Source organism: Mytilus galloprovincialis, chromosome 13, assembly GCF_965363235.1.
Source record: "Mytilus galloprovincialis chromosome 13, xbMytGall1.hap1.1, whole genome shotgun sequence".
Classification (NCBI taxonomy): domain Eukaryota; kingdom Metazoa; phylum Mollusca; class Bivalvia; order Mytilida; family Mytilidae; genus Mytilus; species Mytilus galloprovincialis.
Genome location: NC_134850.1, coordinates 55,293,557 through 55,314,956, shown reverse-complemented (window position 1 = coordinate 55,314,956; position 21,400 = coordinate 55,293,557). Strand labels below are relative to the sequence as shown.

At 32.8% G+C, this 21,400-nt stretch overlaps 1 protein-coding gene across 1 annotated transcript; it reads right to left on the bottom strand.

Annotated features, from left to right (window-relative positions):
* Positions 1-395: 395 nt before the first annotated feature.
* Positions 396-21,045, bottom strand: LOC143055930 (caspase-2-like). Its single transcript, XM_076228979.1, has 10 exons — positions 20,975-21,045; positions 13,860-14,052; positions 13,422-13,514; positions 12,678-12,938; positions 10,877-10,959; positions 9,850-10,023; positions 8,328-8,544; positions 3,104-3,280; positions 1,402-1,505; positions 396-643 (listed from the first exon to the last, which is right to left on the bottom strand). The coding sequence occupies exons 2-10, from the start codon at positions 14,011-14,013 to the stop codon at positions 533-535; spliced, it is 1,374 nt and encodes a 457-aa protein (XP_076085094.1). The 5' UTR covers positions 14,014-14,052; positions 20,975-21,045; the 3' UTR covers positions 396-532.
* Between the last annotated feature and the right edge of the window lie 355 nt (positions 21,046-21,400).

Here is a 21,400-nt window from a genome sequence, read left to right as displayed (position 1 = left end):
CTAACACTTATATATAATTAATGACAACTACGTTGCAAAACATAAAAAATATAATCTTATGGTTGTAATGTAAATAAAATTATTGAATTGAAATATAAGACTTTTTCACATCATGATGAGATCCATTGAAATATCACACTTTTTCAAAATATGTTCAAATCAGTCTTTATACACCAAGTGGATATTTAATTTAATTAGTTTTGAACTAGTCTGAATAGTCAAGGACTTTTGAAATCATGAAATCATAGTTTTTAACTAATCTGAATATTTAAAGACTGTTTCAAATCACAATTAGTTTTGAACTAGTCTGAATTATATAGAACTGTTTTGAATTAGTCTAAATACATTTATCTAAGGACTGTTTCAAATCATGACTAATCTTTGAACTAGTCTGGATAATCAAGGACTGTTTTGAACTAGCTTGAGTTTAATATGATTACAGATAAGATAATATACAAATTTATGCATATATATAATACATCCTGGAAGTTACATGAATCACTTTTCAGCACTTTTCAACACAACAGAACATTTAAGATGGTGGTGGAAGAAGATAGAAGTCTTTAGTTAGATCATCTGTTATTGTCATATCAGGATTTGGTTTGCCTTCAGGGATATGGGCATCTTCTAACATCAATTTTACCTATAAATATTCAACATAACAACATTTATATTCGCAGAAAATATTACATAATAAATATACATTGTTAGTACACTGATATGTGTAGCCTTTTTTATTTTAATAGTAAAATGCAAATGTTGAAATTAAATAGCATTAATTTACTTTAACATGTCAGTTATGTAAAATGTTAAATTAATGAACCATGATTTTAGGTAAAGGGTTAAACAATCGCCATGGAAACATGATGTGCGAATGTTTATACAACTGCAAACCAAATATTATTGACCTACATCTAGTGGTTTCCCAATCTGACTTAATCACAAACTGATACTTGTAAAGTATGTAAATGATTTAAAGTCAATAGAACATGATTCAGGGGTGGAGCCAGATAATCTACATAGAAATGAGATGTGCCAGTGCTAATAATGTGACTTAATCACAAACTTTATTTTCGACTTTGTCAAGGTGAGACAATAATATTATATCACTATGTGAATGGTATTAAAACACCAAAAACCAATGCACAAAATAAAAATGTTTTTTATCTAACATAGCTTAAGAAAATTTATGTCAAAACTTTTCATTCATTGACAAATATATTGTCTTATATCATTACCCTGGCTGATTCTATCTGTAGATGAAATCAGAGATTTCTTGTGAAGGCATATTTTTCACAATATTTTTCCATAGGAGGTAGTGAATAAATGTTGGTGTACAAATGTTTTGGCACTTTGTGTCAATACTGTGTTTTAATTTTGGAATAGTGGAATTCATAATACCTGTCTCATTATCTGTATGAATGTCATATTGTTGGCAGCTTTACACATCACAGACATAAGTGCACCAATCACCCATGATCCCTTCACTACTGAATCACATCTTCCTTAAAAAATATATCATAATTTGATGTTTAAAAGTAACAGTATTTTTACATTATTTTGTATCTTTATTATTATTATACATAACATAATTAGTATAGTCAAATGAAATGCATTTTCAATTCTAATACAGTGCAACCTGTCTTATACAACACACTAAGGGGCCACAGAATAGTGTTGGATTGTACAGGGTGTCCGAAAACTCAGCTTTCACTTTTGAACAACTCAAGTATATTCACAACAATATGATAAGTTTTAGGATGAAATACACTAATTATCAAAGAACCTCACATACCCCACACCCCACGATTGTCACTGGACAAAAAAAATAACTAAGAAAAAAAATTTAATATAATTTCTTGTCGATATCCACATCTACATAGTATGACTGTCCTTATTATCTACAAAGTTTCATGAAATTCTGTTGTGTGGTTTCGGAGGAGTTTTGATGACAAACTGTTGCAGTAGTATATTGAGGCAAATCAGTTCAAAAAGGAATAACTCATAGAAAAAAATTGAATAATAAATTGCTGTTAATATGCACATTTACATGTTATGTCCTTATTATTGAAGGTTTCATGAAATTCTGTTGTGTGGTTTCAGAGGAGTTCCCATGACAAACTATTGCAGTATTATATTGAGGCCAATAAGATAGGGGAATAACTCCTAGAAAAATAATTGAATCATAATTTCCTATGGATATGCACATTAACATAGTTTGTCCTTATTATCTTCAAAGTTTCATGAAATTCTGTTGTGTAGTTTCAGAGAAGTTGTGATGACAAGAACAGGACTTTTCATCTAAACTAAAATCGTTTCTGAAGCTTTACAGATATATGTAACAAAGTTCTTGTTTGGAAAGACAGCTTGATACATACCCATTGTTGAAGCTTTACAGATATAGGTATCTAAGTTCTCTTTGGAATGATAGTTTAATACATACCCATTGTTGAAGCTTTACAGATATAGGTATCTAGGTTCTGGTTTGGAAAGACAGTTTGATACATACCCATTGTTGAGGCTTTACAGATATAGGTATCTAGGTTCTGGTTTGGAAAGACAGTTTGATACATACCCATTGTTGAGGCTTTACAGATATAGGTATCTAGGTTCTGGATTGGAAAGACAGTTTGATACATACCCATTGTTGAGGCTTTACAGATATGGGTATCTAGGTTCTGGTTTGGAAAGACAGTTTGATACATACCCATTGTTGAGGCTTTACAGATATGGGTATCTAGGTTCTGGTTTGGAAAGACAGTTTGATACATACCCATTGTTGAGGCTTTACAGATATGGGTATCTAGGTTCTGGTTTGGAAAGACAGTTTGATACATACCCATTGTTGAGGCTTTACAGATATAGGTATCTAGGTTCTGGTTTGGAAAGACAGTTTGATACATACCCATTGTTGAGGCTTTACAGATATGGGTATCTAGGTTCTGGTTTGGAAAGACAGTTTGATACATACCCATTGTTGAGGCTTTACAGATATGGGTATCTAGGTTCTGGTTTGGAAAGACAGTTTGATACATACCCATTGTTGAGGCTTTACAGATATGGGTATCTAGGTTCTGGTTTGGAAAGACAGTTTGATACATACCCATTGTTGAGGCTTTACAGATATAGGTATCTAGGTTCTCTTTTGGAATGATAGCTACTGAATCTCTCTGATCTATCAGGACCTCTCTACCACTCGGATGTGTTATCGGTTGTTTAGGATTTGTGTAAGCTGTTTCCTGCACACCTTTTAAATATTCCTCAACATGGATATCATTTTCTGTATTTAAAATAACATTGTACAAATTTTATTAAAACTGTATATGTAAGTTTGTAGTTCCATATAGAATTGATTTATTGTTCATGTTAGAAGTTGTAAATAACTATAGGCAACATTAACTGTATAGCCTTCAATAATAAGGAATACCCATACCGGGTAGTTTAAAGACTCCTGACTTGGGACAGGCACATGAAAAAGGTGGCAGGGTTAAACATGTTTGTGTGTTCAACTCTCCCCAAACCTGTGATAGTGGTATAACAGCACAATTTAACAACAAGCACAGTGTATGTTATATATTGTCAGCTGCATTTTATTGGAGGAGGAAGCCAGAGTGCCCCCAGGAGAACCCTGCTCTCAACTCAAGGGTAGGAAATTTGATAATCCTTGTCAATAAAAATTGAAGTAAACACACCTGTCTAGGGAGGTGTTTGAACTCACAACTTTAATGTTTACCGAATAGAGAAACAGAAGACAAACAACTTAGATCACTTTGCCACTGAAGCCCTCTTTAGATAGCGAGGCTCCCTAAAGGGTTGTATTAACTTGTCATGGTCCGCAAAATTTCATTTGTGTCCTAGTGACAGTCATCTAAAACTGACACTTAATAACTTAATAAGGGTTTGCCATTAAATTATTTTGTGTGACCCGAAATACTGAGTTTCAATGATAAAATTGAGAATGGAAAAGAGGAATTTGTCAAAGAAACAACAACCTGACCAGAGAGAAAATCAAAGAGCATTGCTCTGAGGGATACCTCTCTTTAAAAATACTAGAACAAACCCACCACAACGTAAGTTTGTGACTAAAATAAAGGTCTACACCTTATTTTCACAAAGACATGCTAATTGTAAGGTACACAGTTTATTTTACTTTTAAAATCTTTTTGTTTAAACCCATCCTGCTTTTCTTACTACAACTAAAAACTACTTATAGATACATTTTTGGGTCAAAGTGTCAATCCCTGTATAATGACAAGTTAAGGTGTGATTTTGATCCCATATACACCATTTGGTGGTGCACCTGACAGTCGGAAAGTATAGATGATATAAACTTTGAACTTATAATAGGTAACAGGTACTATTGGGATGGGTATTTGAATTGACCCACAAGCTTGGTAATTATTGGTTATCAATTAAGTAAAAAACAAAAGGGCCTGATAGATTTCGTACGCAGTATGTCAATTGAGCATGCACAACAGATTAAAAGACAAAGATTGATACAATTCTCCAAAATTTTGATATTTTCTCAAAAATTGGCATTTTCTGCAGTAAAAAACAAGTGTTTCCAAGACAAATTTAGAAAGAAAAAAACCTAGATTTATATATAAATACTTGCGACTTTGTGTGTATAAACTCATCATAGATACCAGGACTAAATTAGTATATATATATGCCAGACGCCCTTTTCGTATACAAAAAGACTCATCAGTGACGCTCATATCCAAACAAGAGGCTCTCAAGAGCCTGAATCGCTCAACTTAATTTTTTTGGTTAAATCTCTCATCAATGATTATTTTGGCTTTTCAATTTATTTAAATGTTCTTTGAATCATCCTATTTTCTTCAAAAGCAAAAAAAAGATCATTTTCTCCTATGTTCTATTTTAGCCATAGGAGCTATGTTTCTGACATACAAGGAAATGAAATATAAAATTTATACTAGATACTCTAAAACTCATTTAGCCTAAGTTTGGCTGAAATTGATACAGCAGTTTCAAAGGAGAAGATTTTTTAAAGTAAGTCAACATGATGAACAAATTGTGAAAAAAGTCTTTAAAGGGCAATAACTCCTTAAGGGGTCAATTGACCATTTTGGTCAAATTGACTTATTTGTAGATCTTACTTTGCTTAACATTTTTGCTGTTCACAGTTTATCTGTATCTATAATAATATTCAAGATAATAACCAAAAACTGCAAAATTTCTTTAAAATCATCAATTCAGGGGCATTATACCTGAAAAACCAGTTACTCAATTCGGCTGAAAATTTCAGGACAGGTAGACCTTGACCTAATAAATACTTTAACTTCTTGTCTTATTTGCTCTAAATGCTGGAGTTTTTGAGATATAAGCCAAAAACTGCATTTTACCCTGTGTTCTATTTTTAGCCATGACGGCCATGTTTTTTGAAGAAATAAAAAATAAAGCACAAACTTTATTTTATACACCCTACTGATCATTCAGTTGAAGTTTGGTTGAATTTGGTATAGTAGTTTTAGAGGAGAAGATTTTTTAAAGTTAGCAAATATGATGAACAAATTGTGAAAAATTATCATTAAAGGACAATAACCCCTTAAGGGGTCAATTGACAATTTTGGTCATATTAACTTATTTGTAGATCTTACTTTGCTGATCATTTTTGCTGTTTACAGTTTATCTTTATCTATTATAATATTCAAGATAATGACCAAAAACTGCAAAATTTCCTTAAAATTACCAATTAAGTGGCAGCAATCCAACAATGGTTTGTTTGATTCATCTGAAAATTTCAGGGCTGATAGATCTTGACCTAATGAACATTTTTACCCCTTGTCAGATTTGCTCTAAATGCTTTCGTTTTTGAGATATAAGCCAAAAACTGCATTTGACCCCTATGTTCTATTTTAAGTAACGGTGGCCATGTTTTTTGACGGATCAAAAATCGAAGCACACACTTTGGGCAGGATAATCTAAGGAACAATCATGCTAAGTTTCATCCAAATCCATTCAGTAGTTTCAGAGTAGAAGATTTTTTAAAGCTAGCAAATGTGATGAACAAATTGTGAAAAATTGTCATTAAAGGACAATAACCCCTTAAGGGGTCAATTGACAATTTTGGTCATATTAACTTATTTGTAGATCTTACTTTGCTGATCATTTTTGCTATTTACAGTTTATCTTTATCTATAAAAATATTCAAGATAATGACCAAAAACTGCAAAATTTCCTTAAAATTACCAATTAAGTGGCAGCAACCCAACAATGGTTTGTTTGATTCATCTGAAAATTTCAGGGCTGATAGATCTTGACCTAATGAACATTTTTACCCCATGTCAGATTTGCTCTAAATGCTTTCGTTTTTGAGATATAAGCCAAAAACTGCATTTGACCCCTATGTTCTATTTTAAGTAACGGCGGCCATGTTTTTTGACGGATCAAAAATCGAAGCACACACTTTGTGCAAGATAATCTAAGGAACAATCATGCTAAGTTTCATTCAAATCCATTCAGTAGTTTCAGAGGAGAAGATGTTTGATAAATTGTTAACGACGACAGACGACGACGACGACGACGGACCCCAAGTGATGAGAAAAGCTCACATGGCCTTTTAGGCGAGGTGAGCTAAAAAGTTAAAAAGGGAAAATAAAGTATGAAGTTGAAGAGCATTTGTGTGGTTTCTGAGCATTTGGGCTCAATGAAATCAGTCTCTTTCTTTAGTAGATTTGATTTCTTCTAAATGTATCACTCCCAGATACTAAGTGTCAAAAATATACATTTGTACAAGCACAAATAAAATGCTTCCCTGAAGGGCAGCCTGATACGACTGAACAGTTGGGGCAAATTTGGACACAATATTCAAGCTTGATACTGTCTAAATTTGGATTGTGATCAAATTTTTGACATAATAGAGGTTACTGACACAAAATAAATGTTGTCAAAGATCTTACAAATCTATTGCGCAATACTGTGCAATTGAAGATTTCTTCTTGAAACTTTTCCAAAAAAATATGAATCCAATAAAAAAAATCCCCCCAAACTTTTTGAAACCACCCTTGAAGCAATAACCCCAAAACTCAATCACAGTCTTTCCTTTGTAGTATGGAACCTTTTAGTACGATTTCAGAGAGATCCATACACTTAAACACAAGTTACTGTCTGGAAAATGCTTGTTTTTGGCATTGTTTTGGCCCCTAATTCCTACATGGTGTAGGCAATTAACCCTGAACCTTATCTCAGCCTTCCCGTAGGGCAAAACAAGAAAAATGCTTGTTTTTTGCCCCTTTTTGGCCCTTAATTCCTAAACTGTTGGCCCCATAACCCCTAAAATAAATCCCAACATCCTACTTGTGATATTAAACATTGTGGTACAATTTCAGAGCAATTGAAATACTTATACACAAGAAATTATCCTGAAACTAGAAAATTGCCTGTTTTGGGCCCAATTTCCTAAATTGTTGGAACCATCATCCCCAAAAATCAATCCCAACCTTCCTTTTGTGGTATTGATCCTACTAAAAAAATTCATAGATATCCATAAACTTAAACTAAAGATATTGTCCGGAATACGGACGACAGCGCAGACATAGACCCAGACAATGACATCATACCATTATACGATCCAAAAATATTTTTTGCGCTCGTATAAAAAGTCGGTTGAATTCTTTCTATGGGTTTAGGATTCGAATGGCCCAAATTGTTAAAATCCTAGACGTCTTCCGAAATTGCACACATTTTGATCGTGGGCAGGATTGTAAATTCTATCATGAGTGAAAGCTTTTTAGAAAATGGTATCTCAATTTAACAAAAAAATCTAATAGATTAAACTAAACCCTGTATTTATGTTCTTCAACTTTCAACTTTGTATTTCTTTCTCATGTCTTTGTATATCATTGCTTTTACTCTACTTTATGTTAAAAAAAAAATATGTTTTTCTTTATTAATCAACCAATCAGTGAGATCAAAGCAAACACAATAATAAATACCTAGTAATCAGAATTCTTAATTACAATGAACAGCCATTGAAAGTAATTCTGAACAAGAGTGCACGTCACATATTTGTTTTTCTTTCATTATTTGTACATTAATTAGGCCGCTAGTTTTCTCGTTTGAATTGTTTTACCTTGTCATTTTGGGGCCTTTTAAAGCTGACTATGTGGTATGGGCTTTGCTCATTGTTAATGGCTGTACAGTGACCTATAATTGTTAATTTCTGTATCATTTGGTCTCTTGTCATGCTTGTGGAGAGTTGTTTCATTGGCAATCATACCACATCTTCTTTTTTAAAGGGTTCTCATTGGGGGGGTTCTGATTTGAGACCCACTTTAAAGATAAGACTATTGTAATATATTCACCTCTTTTAATTTCACAGTCATCTAGTATAAATATTTTAGGTTTTCCTTTTAAACCTTGGACTTGATCAAACTTAGTTGTGATAGCCCAATACTCAATCAGATCTCCATGGGTACCATATATACCATTCTGATCACCCCTCGATATAATTATCACAAACAATGAATGATTTACATCAAAATTACGATCCACTTCATTATCCAATATGTCACAGATTTGCTGAAAAAAAATCAAAGTAACATATATGTATAGCCATGCTCATTTGTCTATTTTGTGCTCTAACAAAAAAAAATCAGAAGCTGTAACTTATCAATTCTGTTATTAAATAGTGAATTTTGGGGTTTTACTCCACTTAGATACTTATTTCTTAAACTGATCCATTTATATCAAGTTAAAATAATTGAAGTAAAACAATAAATATAACAATCAATATAAAACATGTTTTCTTGATTAAATTGTTTTTTATAGCGTACTATGCACTATGGGTTCTGTTCATTGTAGAAGGCCTTATAGTGACCTATATATCATAACTTCAACATCATTTGGTCCCTGGTGAAGAGTTGTCTGACTGGCAAGTCCATCTTCTTATTGTTATGTTCATTTCATGGTAAGGAGTGATGTTTACTTAAATACAGTTTTTCTCAGAATCTGACTGGAAACTATTTCGTTTTTATCACTGCATGCACTGTTACATATTTCAAGACTGTATAGGAATTGCAAAAATGATAATAAAGTTTCTGAAACCAATTGCATGTGATGTTACATTTAACATTAAACCAGACCTTTTTTGCAAATAAAATTGAGAATGGAAATGGGGAATGTGTCAAAGAGACAACAACCCGACCAAATAAAAAACAAAAGCAGAGGGTCACCAACAGGTCTTCAATGTAGCGAGAAATTCCCGCACCCGGAGGCATCCTTCAGCTGGCCCCTAAACAAATATATACTAGTCCAGTGATAATGAACTATAACAGAGAAAAATGTGAACAAATGGTACACTAAATATATATTCTTTATCAAAAGATGAATGCAGATAGATAATTCTCCTCTAGCACCTAATCAAGTGAAGGAAATATTTGTTTAACAAAACAAATTCAGCAACACAGCAGGTGCCACATGTGGAACAGTATCTGTTTACTCTTCCAGGGCACCTGAAAACCCTGGCTTTTGGTGGGGTTTGAGTTGTTTCTCAATCTTTATTTTAAAGTTTTTTATATTCTGTTGTGTATAGTGTTGTTTAGGCAGATCCAGGGGGCCTCGTCCCCCTTTTGTGTGAAAAATTTGGTTGATTACATAGGGAATCATTGAAGCATGACTGGAGAGCCCCCCCCCCCCTTAGATCAGCGCCTCCCCCCCCCCTTATGAAAAGTTCTGGATCCGCCACTGGCCATGGTGGTATCAGTTTGTATTCGACCTATAAGTTTGAACATCCCTTTGTTATCTTTTGCCTCTCTTTTATAATTATGTAGATTTTCATGACCTGGAAAAGTCTTTTCTTTCAAAAAGAAGTTGAAATAGACTCACTGATGATGTTTTATCTTTATGTATCTGTAAGTCCCACTTGAACTGTTTTTTCATCTGCTGAAGCCATGTACATTCAACGTCCATACCATTGCCTTGATATACAGCTTTATCTCTACTCTGTTTGTTCAGTATACACAAAACTCTACACTGCTTTCCTGGGTCTGTATCATATGTCTGTAATGAAAATGAAAAAACATGTATAAACAAATATTAAACAAACATATTAACAAGTGTCCTGATGAGTGCAAACACAAACTATTATCATCTCTTTGGTGTTAATTTATGTATAGTTTTCTTTGTGAAAAGGGGATTTCCAAATTTAAGAAAAGGATGAAGGGTGACTTAGTATATATGCATATATTTGTTCAATAATTTTGATAATGTTAAAATTACAAGAAAGTTTAGGTCTAACCCAATCTTTGTTTGAAAGGAAACTTTTGTTAAACTGCTTCCTTTCATTAAATCTTAAAATTGAGAATGAAACTTTGAGAAAATCTCATAAAATTTATTTTTAATTACTAATATAAACACTATTTGAAAACAGTTATTAAATATTAGAAGATCAATTCACCGTTTCAGAAAAGGACTATGCAGTTGTAATTTGATTGTTCATACGTCAAAAAGGAAAGCAACTTCACACAATTGGTTGAATTTCCATTGCTTAGAAAGCTGTTAGCCAAAAGTAAAGTCAAAAATATTACCCAGAATGCATTAGATTCTAAAATTATGAATTTGTCAATATAGAAGGTGTAACATCACTTATTCGGCCCCGGCCAGAAAGCACATACCAGAAAGTAGTACATATTTAACACAAAATAGTTCCTACACATGATTGTAACTTTCAAAATATGTAGGATATTTAGGTATTTTTGGCATCAAATGAAAGCTGAAGGACTGGTGATCATTGTAGAACACTTCTGGACTTTTAAATTTAATTTTTAAAAAAACTGCACTAAATTTTTAAAAGAAGGTACATTTTGTCTGTTTGTCAGATCTGAAGTACCTGTTTTGGTACATTGCTTCTTACCCTGTCGGACAGGAAATTGTCATCTAAATGTTTTTTGCCTTTTTTTATCATATTCAAAGAATACGTCTCTGATGAAGGCCATCCTGTAATTATAAAACAAAATAAAATATCAAATATTGTTGAATAAAGAAACTAAGGTATAAACAGCATCATTTGATATTGCAAACCAAAATTGGTAAAGAACATTCCAAAGTCCCCAGCTTAAGGTAGCACTCCACAGTTAGGTGTGTAGTTTCGCATTTTGGCCCCTGTGGATTTTTCAAATATGAGAGCTAGTGTGCAATAAAATTCATTTTTGGATAGCTGAGTATTAAAATAGCCTTTGTATTGGGTTTATACGAACATCAAGATTATGTAATGTATGTAATATAGGCTGTTTTCTGTATGACAGTCCGTATTTGCGTGTCCCTACCATACATTGGTCCGGCAATTATTGCAATGTTTTTTTCCAACTTTTTATCGCACGAACTTTGTGATTAGATTTTACGAAAAAATGAGGCGAAAGACACCCATTTTTTATTTGATCATTAGGAAGATTTATGAAAACAGTTTCTAAAAAGGTATCACTCAAAGGCATTGAAATACTAGTTTGATCAAAATTTTGGGGGGATATGTGACATGTCCACCCCCCTTTTTGCAATATTTTATGGTAAATAAATGCAGAATGTTGCCATGGATACACATAAAAGGAATTAATTTTCACTCTTTCAACTTTTGAAAATCAAATCTATGGAATATACTGATTACATACATATGCACATGTACAACACAAACAGTTAGGTTAATGTATTAGAAATCCAGGAATAGGAGATGATAAAACATTTTGTGGCTCATTTTTAATTTTATTTTCTAACTGTGGAGTGCTACCTTATGGCACATCAGAAAGCACAGAAATGCACTTTTTAAGATAAAATTTACCACAAATCTTTAGTCTTTTATGTTCTTGTTTTAGTTCTAAAGGTAAAAAATCTGCTAGGAATGCAATTTATGTTTATTTTATTGTTTACTGTCCTTAGCAACCAAATATACACATTTTGACACTTAGACATGTTGCGGTCTTAAATTTGTACTCAATTAGCTTCACCATTGTAACCAAAGATTGCGCTTTACATGATATCCTCAGAATGTATCGCTTTATATTTTTGAATGCGAATAAGTCAAATAAACATTTTTAGCAGGATTTTATATTATAATTTGGCATTAATTAAATTTAATGATGCCAGTACTGCTAGAAATTTATACCCTGCTTGAGAGCTTCTAAACCAAGGTTAGGTATGCTATTTACAGCAAAATTGACCTATAAGTGCTTTCAAATACCTAAAAATTGTACAATTTGTCCTCTTTGAAGGTAATTTTATGATTTTAAATAAGATAATGGGAAAAGTTTTAGAAATTTACCCCAAAAATGAGACAGACTTGAAGTTTTTCACTATGATCCAGCATTTATTTTTAAATCACTTTTTGTCGCGTTTCAACATCAACTGCTAACCTTCATAAAATCTTTATTACTGAACCAATTTTAAAAACTAAGGTACCATTTTCATCGTAACAGCTATATAGTAGAACACAGAAAATATAATAAAAATTGAGGCAGGAGGGGAAAAATTTCAAGTATCCATATAAATAAGTTAGTTTTAAGTAAGCTTATTCTCGTAAAGATAAAGAGCTACATTATTATGCATTAAAGAGCAGACAATCAGGGTAAAACCATTGAGGGTAGACCATGTATTTTAGGCAGTTTGAAACACTACATTTATCTCCTATTTCAAAGATATATATTTCTAAATGAAACTATTTTTACCTTCAAGTATTGGTGTATTGTTATCTGGTATATCTAGTACATCAGCTAGATCTCTCGGAGGTTCTGATGCTGAACTCGTTTGTCTAGGCATAGATTCATGTACTCCACTTGTTGCTGAATCTTGATGGGCATAGGAAATACGTGATACTGTCTCCACAGGACTAGCTGGAGGGGGATATCTTGCATCATGTTGGGTTTCTAGTTCTGCCTGTGTTTTTCTTGCTGCTTTGGGACTTAATTCTCTTTCAACTATGGTGTCAACTAAACGAAATACTCTCAACTTAATAACTTATTATAGATGATCTTGTACATTTATCTTGATATTGAGGCACTTTTACATAATACATACAATATAAGTTAATTTTTGTTAATATCATTAACAGAGGTGTGCATCATGTCTATCTTATTTGAAAACTGATTCCAAAGGTAGATGAGATGTGATATCAAATTACTTCTTGACTCTTAGCCATGTAAAATTTTGACTGATATAGGACAATTGTTATGGTAAAATAACTATTTATATGATTATCTTTCATCTTTATATAGTATCTGTATTGAAATGTATCTTATTCCAAACCTAAAAGTCCAATTAACACAAGACTGTGTGAAGAGTGTTTCAGATAAAGTGTATTTTTTTTTTTTACGAACCAAGGGTCAGTCTTGTGAAAAATATGTTTTTAAAAAGTCCATACTGCTATATAAAAAGAGATGTCACTTTCAGAGGTCAATCAGCAATGTTCTTACCATCTATTTCTAGTTGTAGTTTACCATCTGTTAAACTCAAAGCCTGACTCAGGTCTGTATTTGTTGCCATAGAAATTCTGTCACCATCTTTGTCTGTAGATATATATCATTGTATAAAGTATGAAGAAATGACAAGAAACAAAATAGAATTTACAAAATGAACATGTTTAAGCATCAGTCTTAAAATATAGTTTGTACACACATTATGCAATTTATAGTAAAACAGATTTTCCTGCTTGTGTAACCAATATACTTTCTTCTCTTTGCCACGATTTTTACAGGTGATTTATATCAAAAGGCCATGACAGACATATTTTAAATTGGTCTCCGTGTTACACAAGGTAGATTGATGAGATCTACATTAAATATCAATATTCTAAATCTTTCAAAACCAGTTTCCTCAAAATGAGCTAAATTTTGTACTTATATCAAAATTACCTTTCCAGAACAATTTAAAAAGCACATTTGGTTGGTTAAGAAGTGGAAATCTCTCCCTGATATCTCTTTTCAAACTGTCTAATGATTTTGGTGTCTGCAGCATACGATGTTCCTTAACTACCAATGAGGCTTTCACACTTGCTTTATCAGCCATTGTGATTGAAAGCTAATTCTCTTGTTATGATCACATTATCTACAAAACATCAAAAAATTAATCAGTATAGATTTAAGTACAAATGTAAACAGATAAAAGAAGATGTGGGATGTGTACCAATGACACATCTCTCCTTCATAGTTACAATGTGTAAAAGTAAACCACGACCAATGTTTTTGACAGAAATGCAACAAACTTGAATGTACAATGTAGGCTATTGCTTTAATATAGGCAATGTTACATAAATCAGAACAGAACTGAGACTTTCAAGCAATTTTCTAATACCATATGAACACAAGTGCAACAACTTAGAAGTTAGATAACATTATAATTACAATGTAGCTAAACAGACACATGACTTAACACGCTTAAGCTTGATGTTGATCATGTACATGTATGACCATAATGACAGACCTTAAATTTTTCAAATGACCTCAAATCCATTTGTACTTTTTATGTCAGATGTGACAGTTTACAAAATATCCTAACAATTAGAGCAATAAAGGTAACAAGAGGCTGAAAAGTGAAAACATATTGGGTGGATATGAAGGACAGACAGTGCATGAGCTTACATACATGTAGTTGGTAGAGAAATTCAATACATGTGCAATGGTCTTACCACTGCTCATTGACAATCATACCACATCTCTTTCTTGTGTGTGTCTTTATTTTAATGATACTTGGTAAAAAGAAAATCAAAGAGCAGATTGCTCTAAGGGATACATGGAATATGATTGCCATTGTTTTCATTGATACATGTATTAGTATTATTTTCAACAAGAATGTTTCCAAAGTACACGGATGCCCCACTCGCACTATCATTTTCCATGTTCAATGGACCGTGAAAATGGGTTAAAAATATAATTAGGCATTAAAATTAGAAGGATCATATCATAGGGAACATTTGTACTAAATTTCAAGTTGATTGGACTTCAACTTCATCAAAAACTACCTTGACCAAAAACTTTAACCTGAAACTCGCACTTTCATTTTCTATGTTCAGTGGGCCGAACGAACGAACGAAAGAACAGACCAGAAAACATAATGCCCCTCTACTATGGTAGGTGGGGCATAAAAATAATTCATCTGCACGTGTAAATTGCTTGTAAAATGTAATTTACGTAATCTGAATAGTTATTCAACTTTAAAAACAGCCAATCCTCAATACAAGTGTATGAACAATGTAATTATTGTGTTTTATTTTTGTACTATCAATTCCAAGTTTACTTTCCACAGCAGTTACTGAGAGTGAGAGAAAATATTTCACTTCGTACACTCCAGACGAGATGATTCCTGCAAAGTCCATCTAAAGACGCGGACTATCGCGACGGAAAAATTAAATTTTACCTATAATATGCCGCAAAGTCCATAATGGTCGCGGACAAGTCAACTTTTTATTGTGGACCTTTGTGGAAATCAATAGAATATATATGTAATCATGCAGAATTTGATGTTATCGATAAAATATAAAGTTTAATTATAGAATGTGCATGAGAATTAATTGTGGCGGTAAAAGCTGGTAGTGAAAATTTGTCAGTTTATTGGTTGTGTATTGTTATTCAAAATCACATTGACCCGTAATTACTCCTCTTATCCTGTTGTTAATTCTATTCAAGCTCAGGTACCTTATCACCTGTTTTCCTACGTGAATTCTAGGTGGAACCCCATTCCTAACTCTTTAAATATTTAATTTCCTTTGGGTCAGTGGGCATGACTCCATTCCGTACACATTCCTCTGGTTAAATTGCGATCGGTTTTAATAATTAATATGACGTCTATCGACAGAACGATAAAATTGAGAATGAAAATGGGGAATGTGCCAAAGAGACAACAACCCGACCAAATAAAAAAACAACAGCAGAAGGTCACCAACAGGTCTTCGATGTAGCGAGAAATTCCCGCACCCGGAGGCGTCCTTCAACTGGCCCCTAAACAAATATATACTAGTTCAGTGATAATGAACGCCATACTAATTTCCAAATTGTACACAAGAAACTAAAATTAAAATAATACAAGACTAACAAAGGCCAGAGGCTCCTGACTTGGGACAGGCGCAAAAATGAGCGGGGTTAAACATGTTTGTGAGATCTCAACCCTCCCCCTATACCTCTAGCCAATGTAGAAAAGTAAACGCATAACAATACGCACATTAAAATTCAGTTCAAGAGAAGTCCGAGTCTGATGTCAGAAGATGTAACCAAAGAAAATAAAAAAAATGAGTTACTTTGTCTCGATGTATCGTCGTTTGACGAAAGTTACTTACGGAATATTGAAGACTCCATTTTGGCTGAAGGGGTGTTCTAGTTACACCTTTACGTTGTGGACTACATGTACATGCATTTATTTAATTTAAATGATGCATATGATTTAAATTATGCAACAACAATAACCCTCAATAACAGACAGACATAGAAATGATCTGGTGAGTTTCAAATTAATCAATGGAGTGGGGACCCAGAGCAACCATTCAATCTGATACCCCTGCAAGTCAAGAAAAGTATACATGTATGCATGCACTTAATTACGTAAACAAACCCTAGACTTGTGATTTGTAGTACATGTACTTTTACTTGGAGATAATCCTTGGTGTTCCTTATAAAGGAAGCTTATATGGAGAGAAGAAGAAGAAGTAGAAAGGACGTACATGTATATTAAATGTTAATTAAACGACCTCCATTTGCTTATGGAAGTACAATATCAAATCAGTTTCATAACAGTGACATATAAGAAAACTCCACTTCAGTTCTTATATGACAGAAATAGACTTATTGATCGGAATTCAGAAAACTCTTGCATGTTATCAAAACTGGAGAATTCCCTCTGACATGTTTTTAAATTTATAAAAACACTAAATATAAATACTGCTTAATTCTGATTTTCTGCATTGTTAAAAATACGCTTATAAGTCAAGGGAAATATCGAAACATGAAGATTATGAGAAGAACCTTATAGGACAGTTGTGTAAATTCAATCCTTTTGTTTTTATACCATTTAAAACAAGACAATCTCAAGAATCTGAGATGTTCCTTGATGTTTAGAATAAAACGGTTGACGTGAGGGCATGGCCCTGAGTCAATGGTACAAGTCTACTGATTGCTTAAAAGCAATCGTATCCCAAAAAACAAAGTGTGTCTGTTACATGTGTACTTTGACTGATATTCATATGATGAAGACATAATCTTTCAATGAGTTTAATTAAAGGTCTGGAGCATGTCAGTTAACTGCTAGTTGTCTGTTGTTATTTATGTATTATTGTCATTTTATTTATTTTCTTTTGTTACATCTTCTGACATCGGACTCGGACTTCTCTCGAACTGAATTTTAATGTGTGTATTGTTATGGGTTTACTTTTCTACATTGGCTAGACATGCTAGAGGTATAGGGGAGGGTTGAGATCACATAAACATGTTTTACCCTGCCGCGATTTTGCCCATTGGTGGCCTTCAGCTGTTGTCTGCTCTATCATGTCTATGGTTGGGTTGTTTTCACTTTGACACATTCTCCATTTCCTTTCTCAATTTTATTTGAGTCCCTCAAAAGTAAGAAGAATTGAAAACTATGTTTAAGATACATGTACCTGAGATACTGACTTGACTCATTGACTGATTAATTTATTTTGAAATCACAATCATGACAATATGATCATGTATTAATTTATGATGATAGAGGATATACATTTTTTTAGAAAAAATAATCTGTCAACAGTACCAGCATGTCCCGACACCAGCATGACCAAGGGCCACACATTTTAAGACACCCAAGTTTTACAGGTTGAGGAAGTTGGAGTTCAATCTGTATTCAGGTAGTTGTTTCAACTGTTAAAAATTTGGGCAAAATTCCTGGTGGGCCTGAATTTCAGAAGGTGTACCTCTTAGTTAGAGCCTATAAATTTTTTCTATAATTTTGTCCCAAAAGTAGTACAACACACTGTAAAAATAATATGAGGCAGGCATTACCTGAATGGGGACGAAGTTTTTTTAAATTATTTTTTTTGTATTTTAAATATTTGTTAAACAAGAATGTGTCCTCAGTACACGAATGCCCCACTCGCACTATCATTTTCTATGTTCATTGGACCATGAAATTGGAGTAAAATCTCAAATTTGGCATTAAAATTAGAAAGATCATATCACAGGGAACATGTGTACCAAGTTTGAAGTCGATTGGACTTCAACTTCATCAATCAAAGAGCTGAAGAGCTCTGAGGGAAAAGACGGCCATTGTTTCAATTTTTAGGGTATCTTTTGATAGTCTACATACAAAGAATGAACAAAAGAACAGCTAGAACATATAGAAAGGCTGACAATAATGAAACTAATTGTTGTTTATTGTTATTTCATTTCCTTAGTCAAGAATTCATCATAGAGACAATTTGGACCAATGAGATCTGCACCTTCTAAATCAAAACATTTGATTAAAGTTGGGAGTTAATTATCTAAAATTCAATTGAATTTAACAACTACTACACTATATTTTAGAATTTTAATTATGTACAACTGAAAGGCAGGCTAAGACCTTTCTCAATTTTTTGTGACAGTATTCTCAAGAAAGTGAGGACTGAAAAATCTATTCAGTTTTAATTTTCCATTGATAAAGTTCCCAGTTACAACTCTCATCACAGGGATACATGTACATGTACTTATAAAATCAAATATGATTGATATAAGCTGTGTGAAGTTTGTTTCCAGATCCCACATTTTGATATATCTGTAAAATTCATGAATAAATAGCTTTAAACTACAAAAAGCAATATTTAAAAAAAAAAAAAAAAAAAAATGACCACTACAATAATTATGTTGGTACGCAAAATTATTTTTTAATCGATGACTACTTATCATATATATACTTAATGTGACATTTTTAGTGTTTAGATACATTAACTTTCATTAAGTGGGTAATTACTCATCAATTGAGGTACTCCTTAATTGGAGAAAGATTCTAAAAACATAACTTTACAGAAAGAATGAAAACTGCAGTTGCTCTCCCCAATCTCAATAGGTATAAACTACAAAAAGCAACATTTTTTTTTTAATTTTTTTTTTAACCATTTCAATAATTATGTTGGTACACAAATTTTTTTTATATAGAAGACTACTTATCATATACTAAATGTCACATTTTAAGTGCTCAGAAACATTTACTTTGACTTTAGTGTATACATTTTTGTAAGTACTCATCAATTGAGGTGCTCCTGAATTGGAGGAAGATTCTAAAAACAGAACTTTACAGAAACAATGAAAACTGACGTTTTTCTCCCCAATCTCATGTATCCCCATTGACATTGTTTACCGCGAAAGTTGACCTACAAATTATCTGATTATAGCCTCAGATTAAAGCATTGCATGTTGGTGTGTGAATCATCTACACTACAGCAAACATCATTAGGTTTACATTTAACAAATACGGATGTTTAATTAGTATACAAACTGTGAATGATTTTTATAATGAATAAAGGATATCCCTGTGTAGTGTGGCATTCCAACAATGACGTCACTAGGTTAGATATATTTAGAATATTTCGTAATACTGATTTTTCCGGACTGTAGAAGAAACGTATATAGTGTATGGGAAAGCTCAATATACGATAATTTCACGAGAAACAGAAGGGAAATGTGTAAAAAATGTATTTAAAGTCAATCTGTTCTCCTTGTAATCAGTTTCAGTATGACATTTTGAGGGGGTTTCCAAACTATCAAAACAAAATGATTGACGTGAGGGAATGATACTCTGGCCAACCCCATTAGGGAATTGACGGCTTGAAGCCGTCTTTCCCCAAAAACTACCTTGACCAAAAACTTTAACCTGAGGCGGGACAGACGGATGGACGAACGAACGGACAGACGAACGGACGAACGGACACACAGACCAGAAAACATAATGCCCCTCTACTATCGTAGGTGGGGCATAAAAAAAGATACGGAAATACCGTAACGTTTCCAATTTTGGTTCTGTTGTTAGGGATTTTCCTTGTGACGTTATTTAAGTTATGACGTCATGTTCAATGTAAACAAAGAAACGCAATGCATCAGGTAGGCCTAACGTTTATTCATACCAAAGACAAAGAATGATTAAAAATGAAATATTGGTATTGTGTTCCTTGAGTTCCTATATTTTACTAGACTAATCAAAGTCTCACGACAACAAGACCGGAAGAAGGAAGTAGAGTTATGTGTTCTGCGCAGATCCGGAAATTAAAAAACACGACAAAAAAAAAATTGAACGATTTTGAGTTCATTAGTACACCCATGACAATGAAAAATTCAGGAAATTTTCCAGAATCTTTTTTTTTTTTATTGAATTTTCTACTGTAATAGGGGACTTCGAGAAAGCGCAGTTGGATTTTTATTTCCATTTATTGTAAACCTGGTACCTTTGATAACATACATTGTATATTACCTGTAAGATACCTGTAAGATCGTTGTGGGGCTCATATGGAAGGATCCTATCCTTTTTAGCCCACCCTATTTTGGTACACTTTCAAAACTGATAGTGAAATATACATGTTAACATACTTAACATCAAATCTTTAAATCAATTTCATAGCTTTGAATAACTGTCATGGAAAAAATGATCGAGTTTTATGAAATGCATAGATCATTCCAAAAAGGCAAATGAAAGGGGGAAATGCCAAAATGGGATTGTCATTTCGTGCAACTTTTCATTTCTGTAAACTCGCACTTCTTTAAAGTGTCAAAGGTCAATTTGAATTGTTTTTATAGTTTAATAAGGTTTATTACGTTTCTAAACAGCTTATTATTAAATATTTCACAATTACAGTCTAGCTTTTGGTTTGTAGGGAAATCCCCCTAAATCTCCTAACGTAACCAGGATGAATATTAAAATAAGTTCTTTATTACTGAAACTGTGAGCTTTCATTTGTTTAATACATGTATTTTGCGGTAATAATAAAAACAAATAGGACCAAAAATGATAAACAAACTTGTAATGTATGTCTTCTTACTTTGACAAGATCATTTCAGCTTTCTGCTTTGTTTTCTTTTCTGAGAATTTAGAAATTAAACAGCGACGGGCAGGATATGTGATTATTTCCGTTAAATAGCAATTTCCTGCTCATCATTTTTTTTATATCCCAGTCACAAATCCTAGGACTGGAGTATGAGTCAAGCAAGCCAAAATCTAGCGGGATATGGAACGTAACAAATGCATCGGAAACCTTACAAACTCTTGTGGAGACTAAAACGAATTGTCATCATACGTTTATGATTTGATATAATCATGCTCGTCTTTCGTTATAAGATGTTATTTCTTTATACACTTGAGTAATTAATGTAGCAGTTATATTCTTTTTTTTATCATGTTTATGTCTAAGAAAAAATAGCATACTATCTATATATCGCTTGATTATCTTTAAGTCAAATAAAAAACA

Bases quoted from the DNA above. Each gene is read 5' to 3' on its own strand.
- LOC143055930 (XM_076228979.1), bottom strand. From the start codon at position 14,013: ATGGCTGATAAAGCAAGTGTGAAAGCCTCATTGGTAGTTAAGGAACAT. The intron at 10,960-12,677 runs GTAAAAATAGTT...TTATAATTACAG, and splicing joins CAATACACCAATACTTGAAG to GATGGCCTTCATCAGAGACG. The intron at 10,024-10,876 runs GTAAGAAGCAAT...TTTTCATTACAG, and splicing joins ACAATTTCCTGTCCGACAGG to ACATATGATACAGACCCAGG.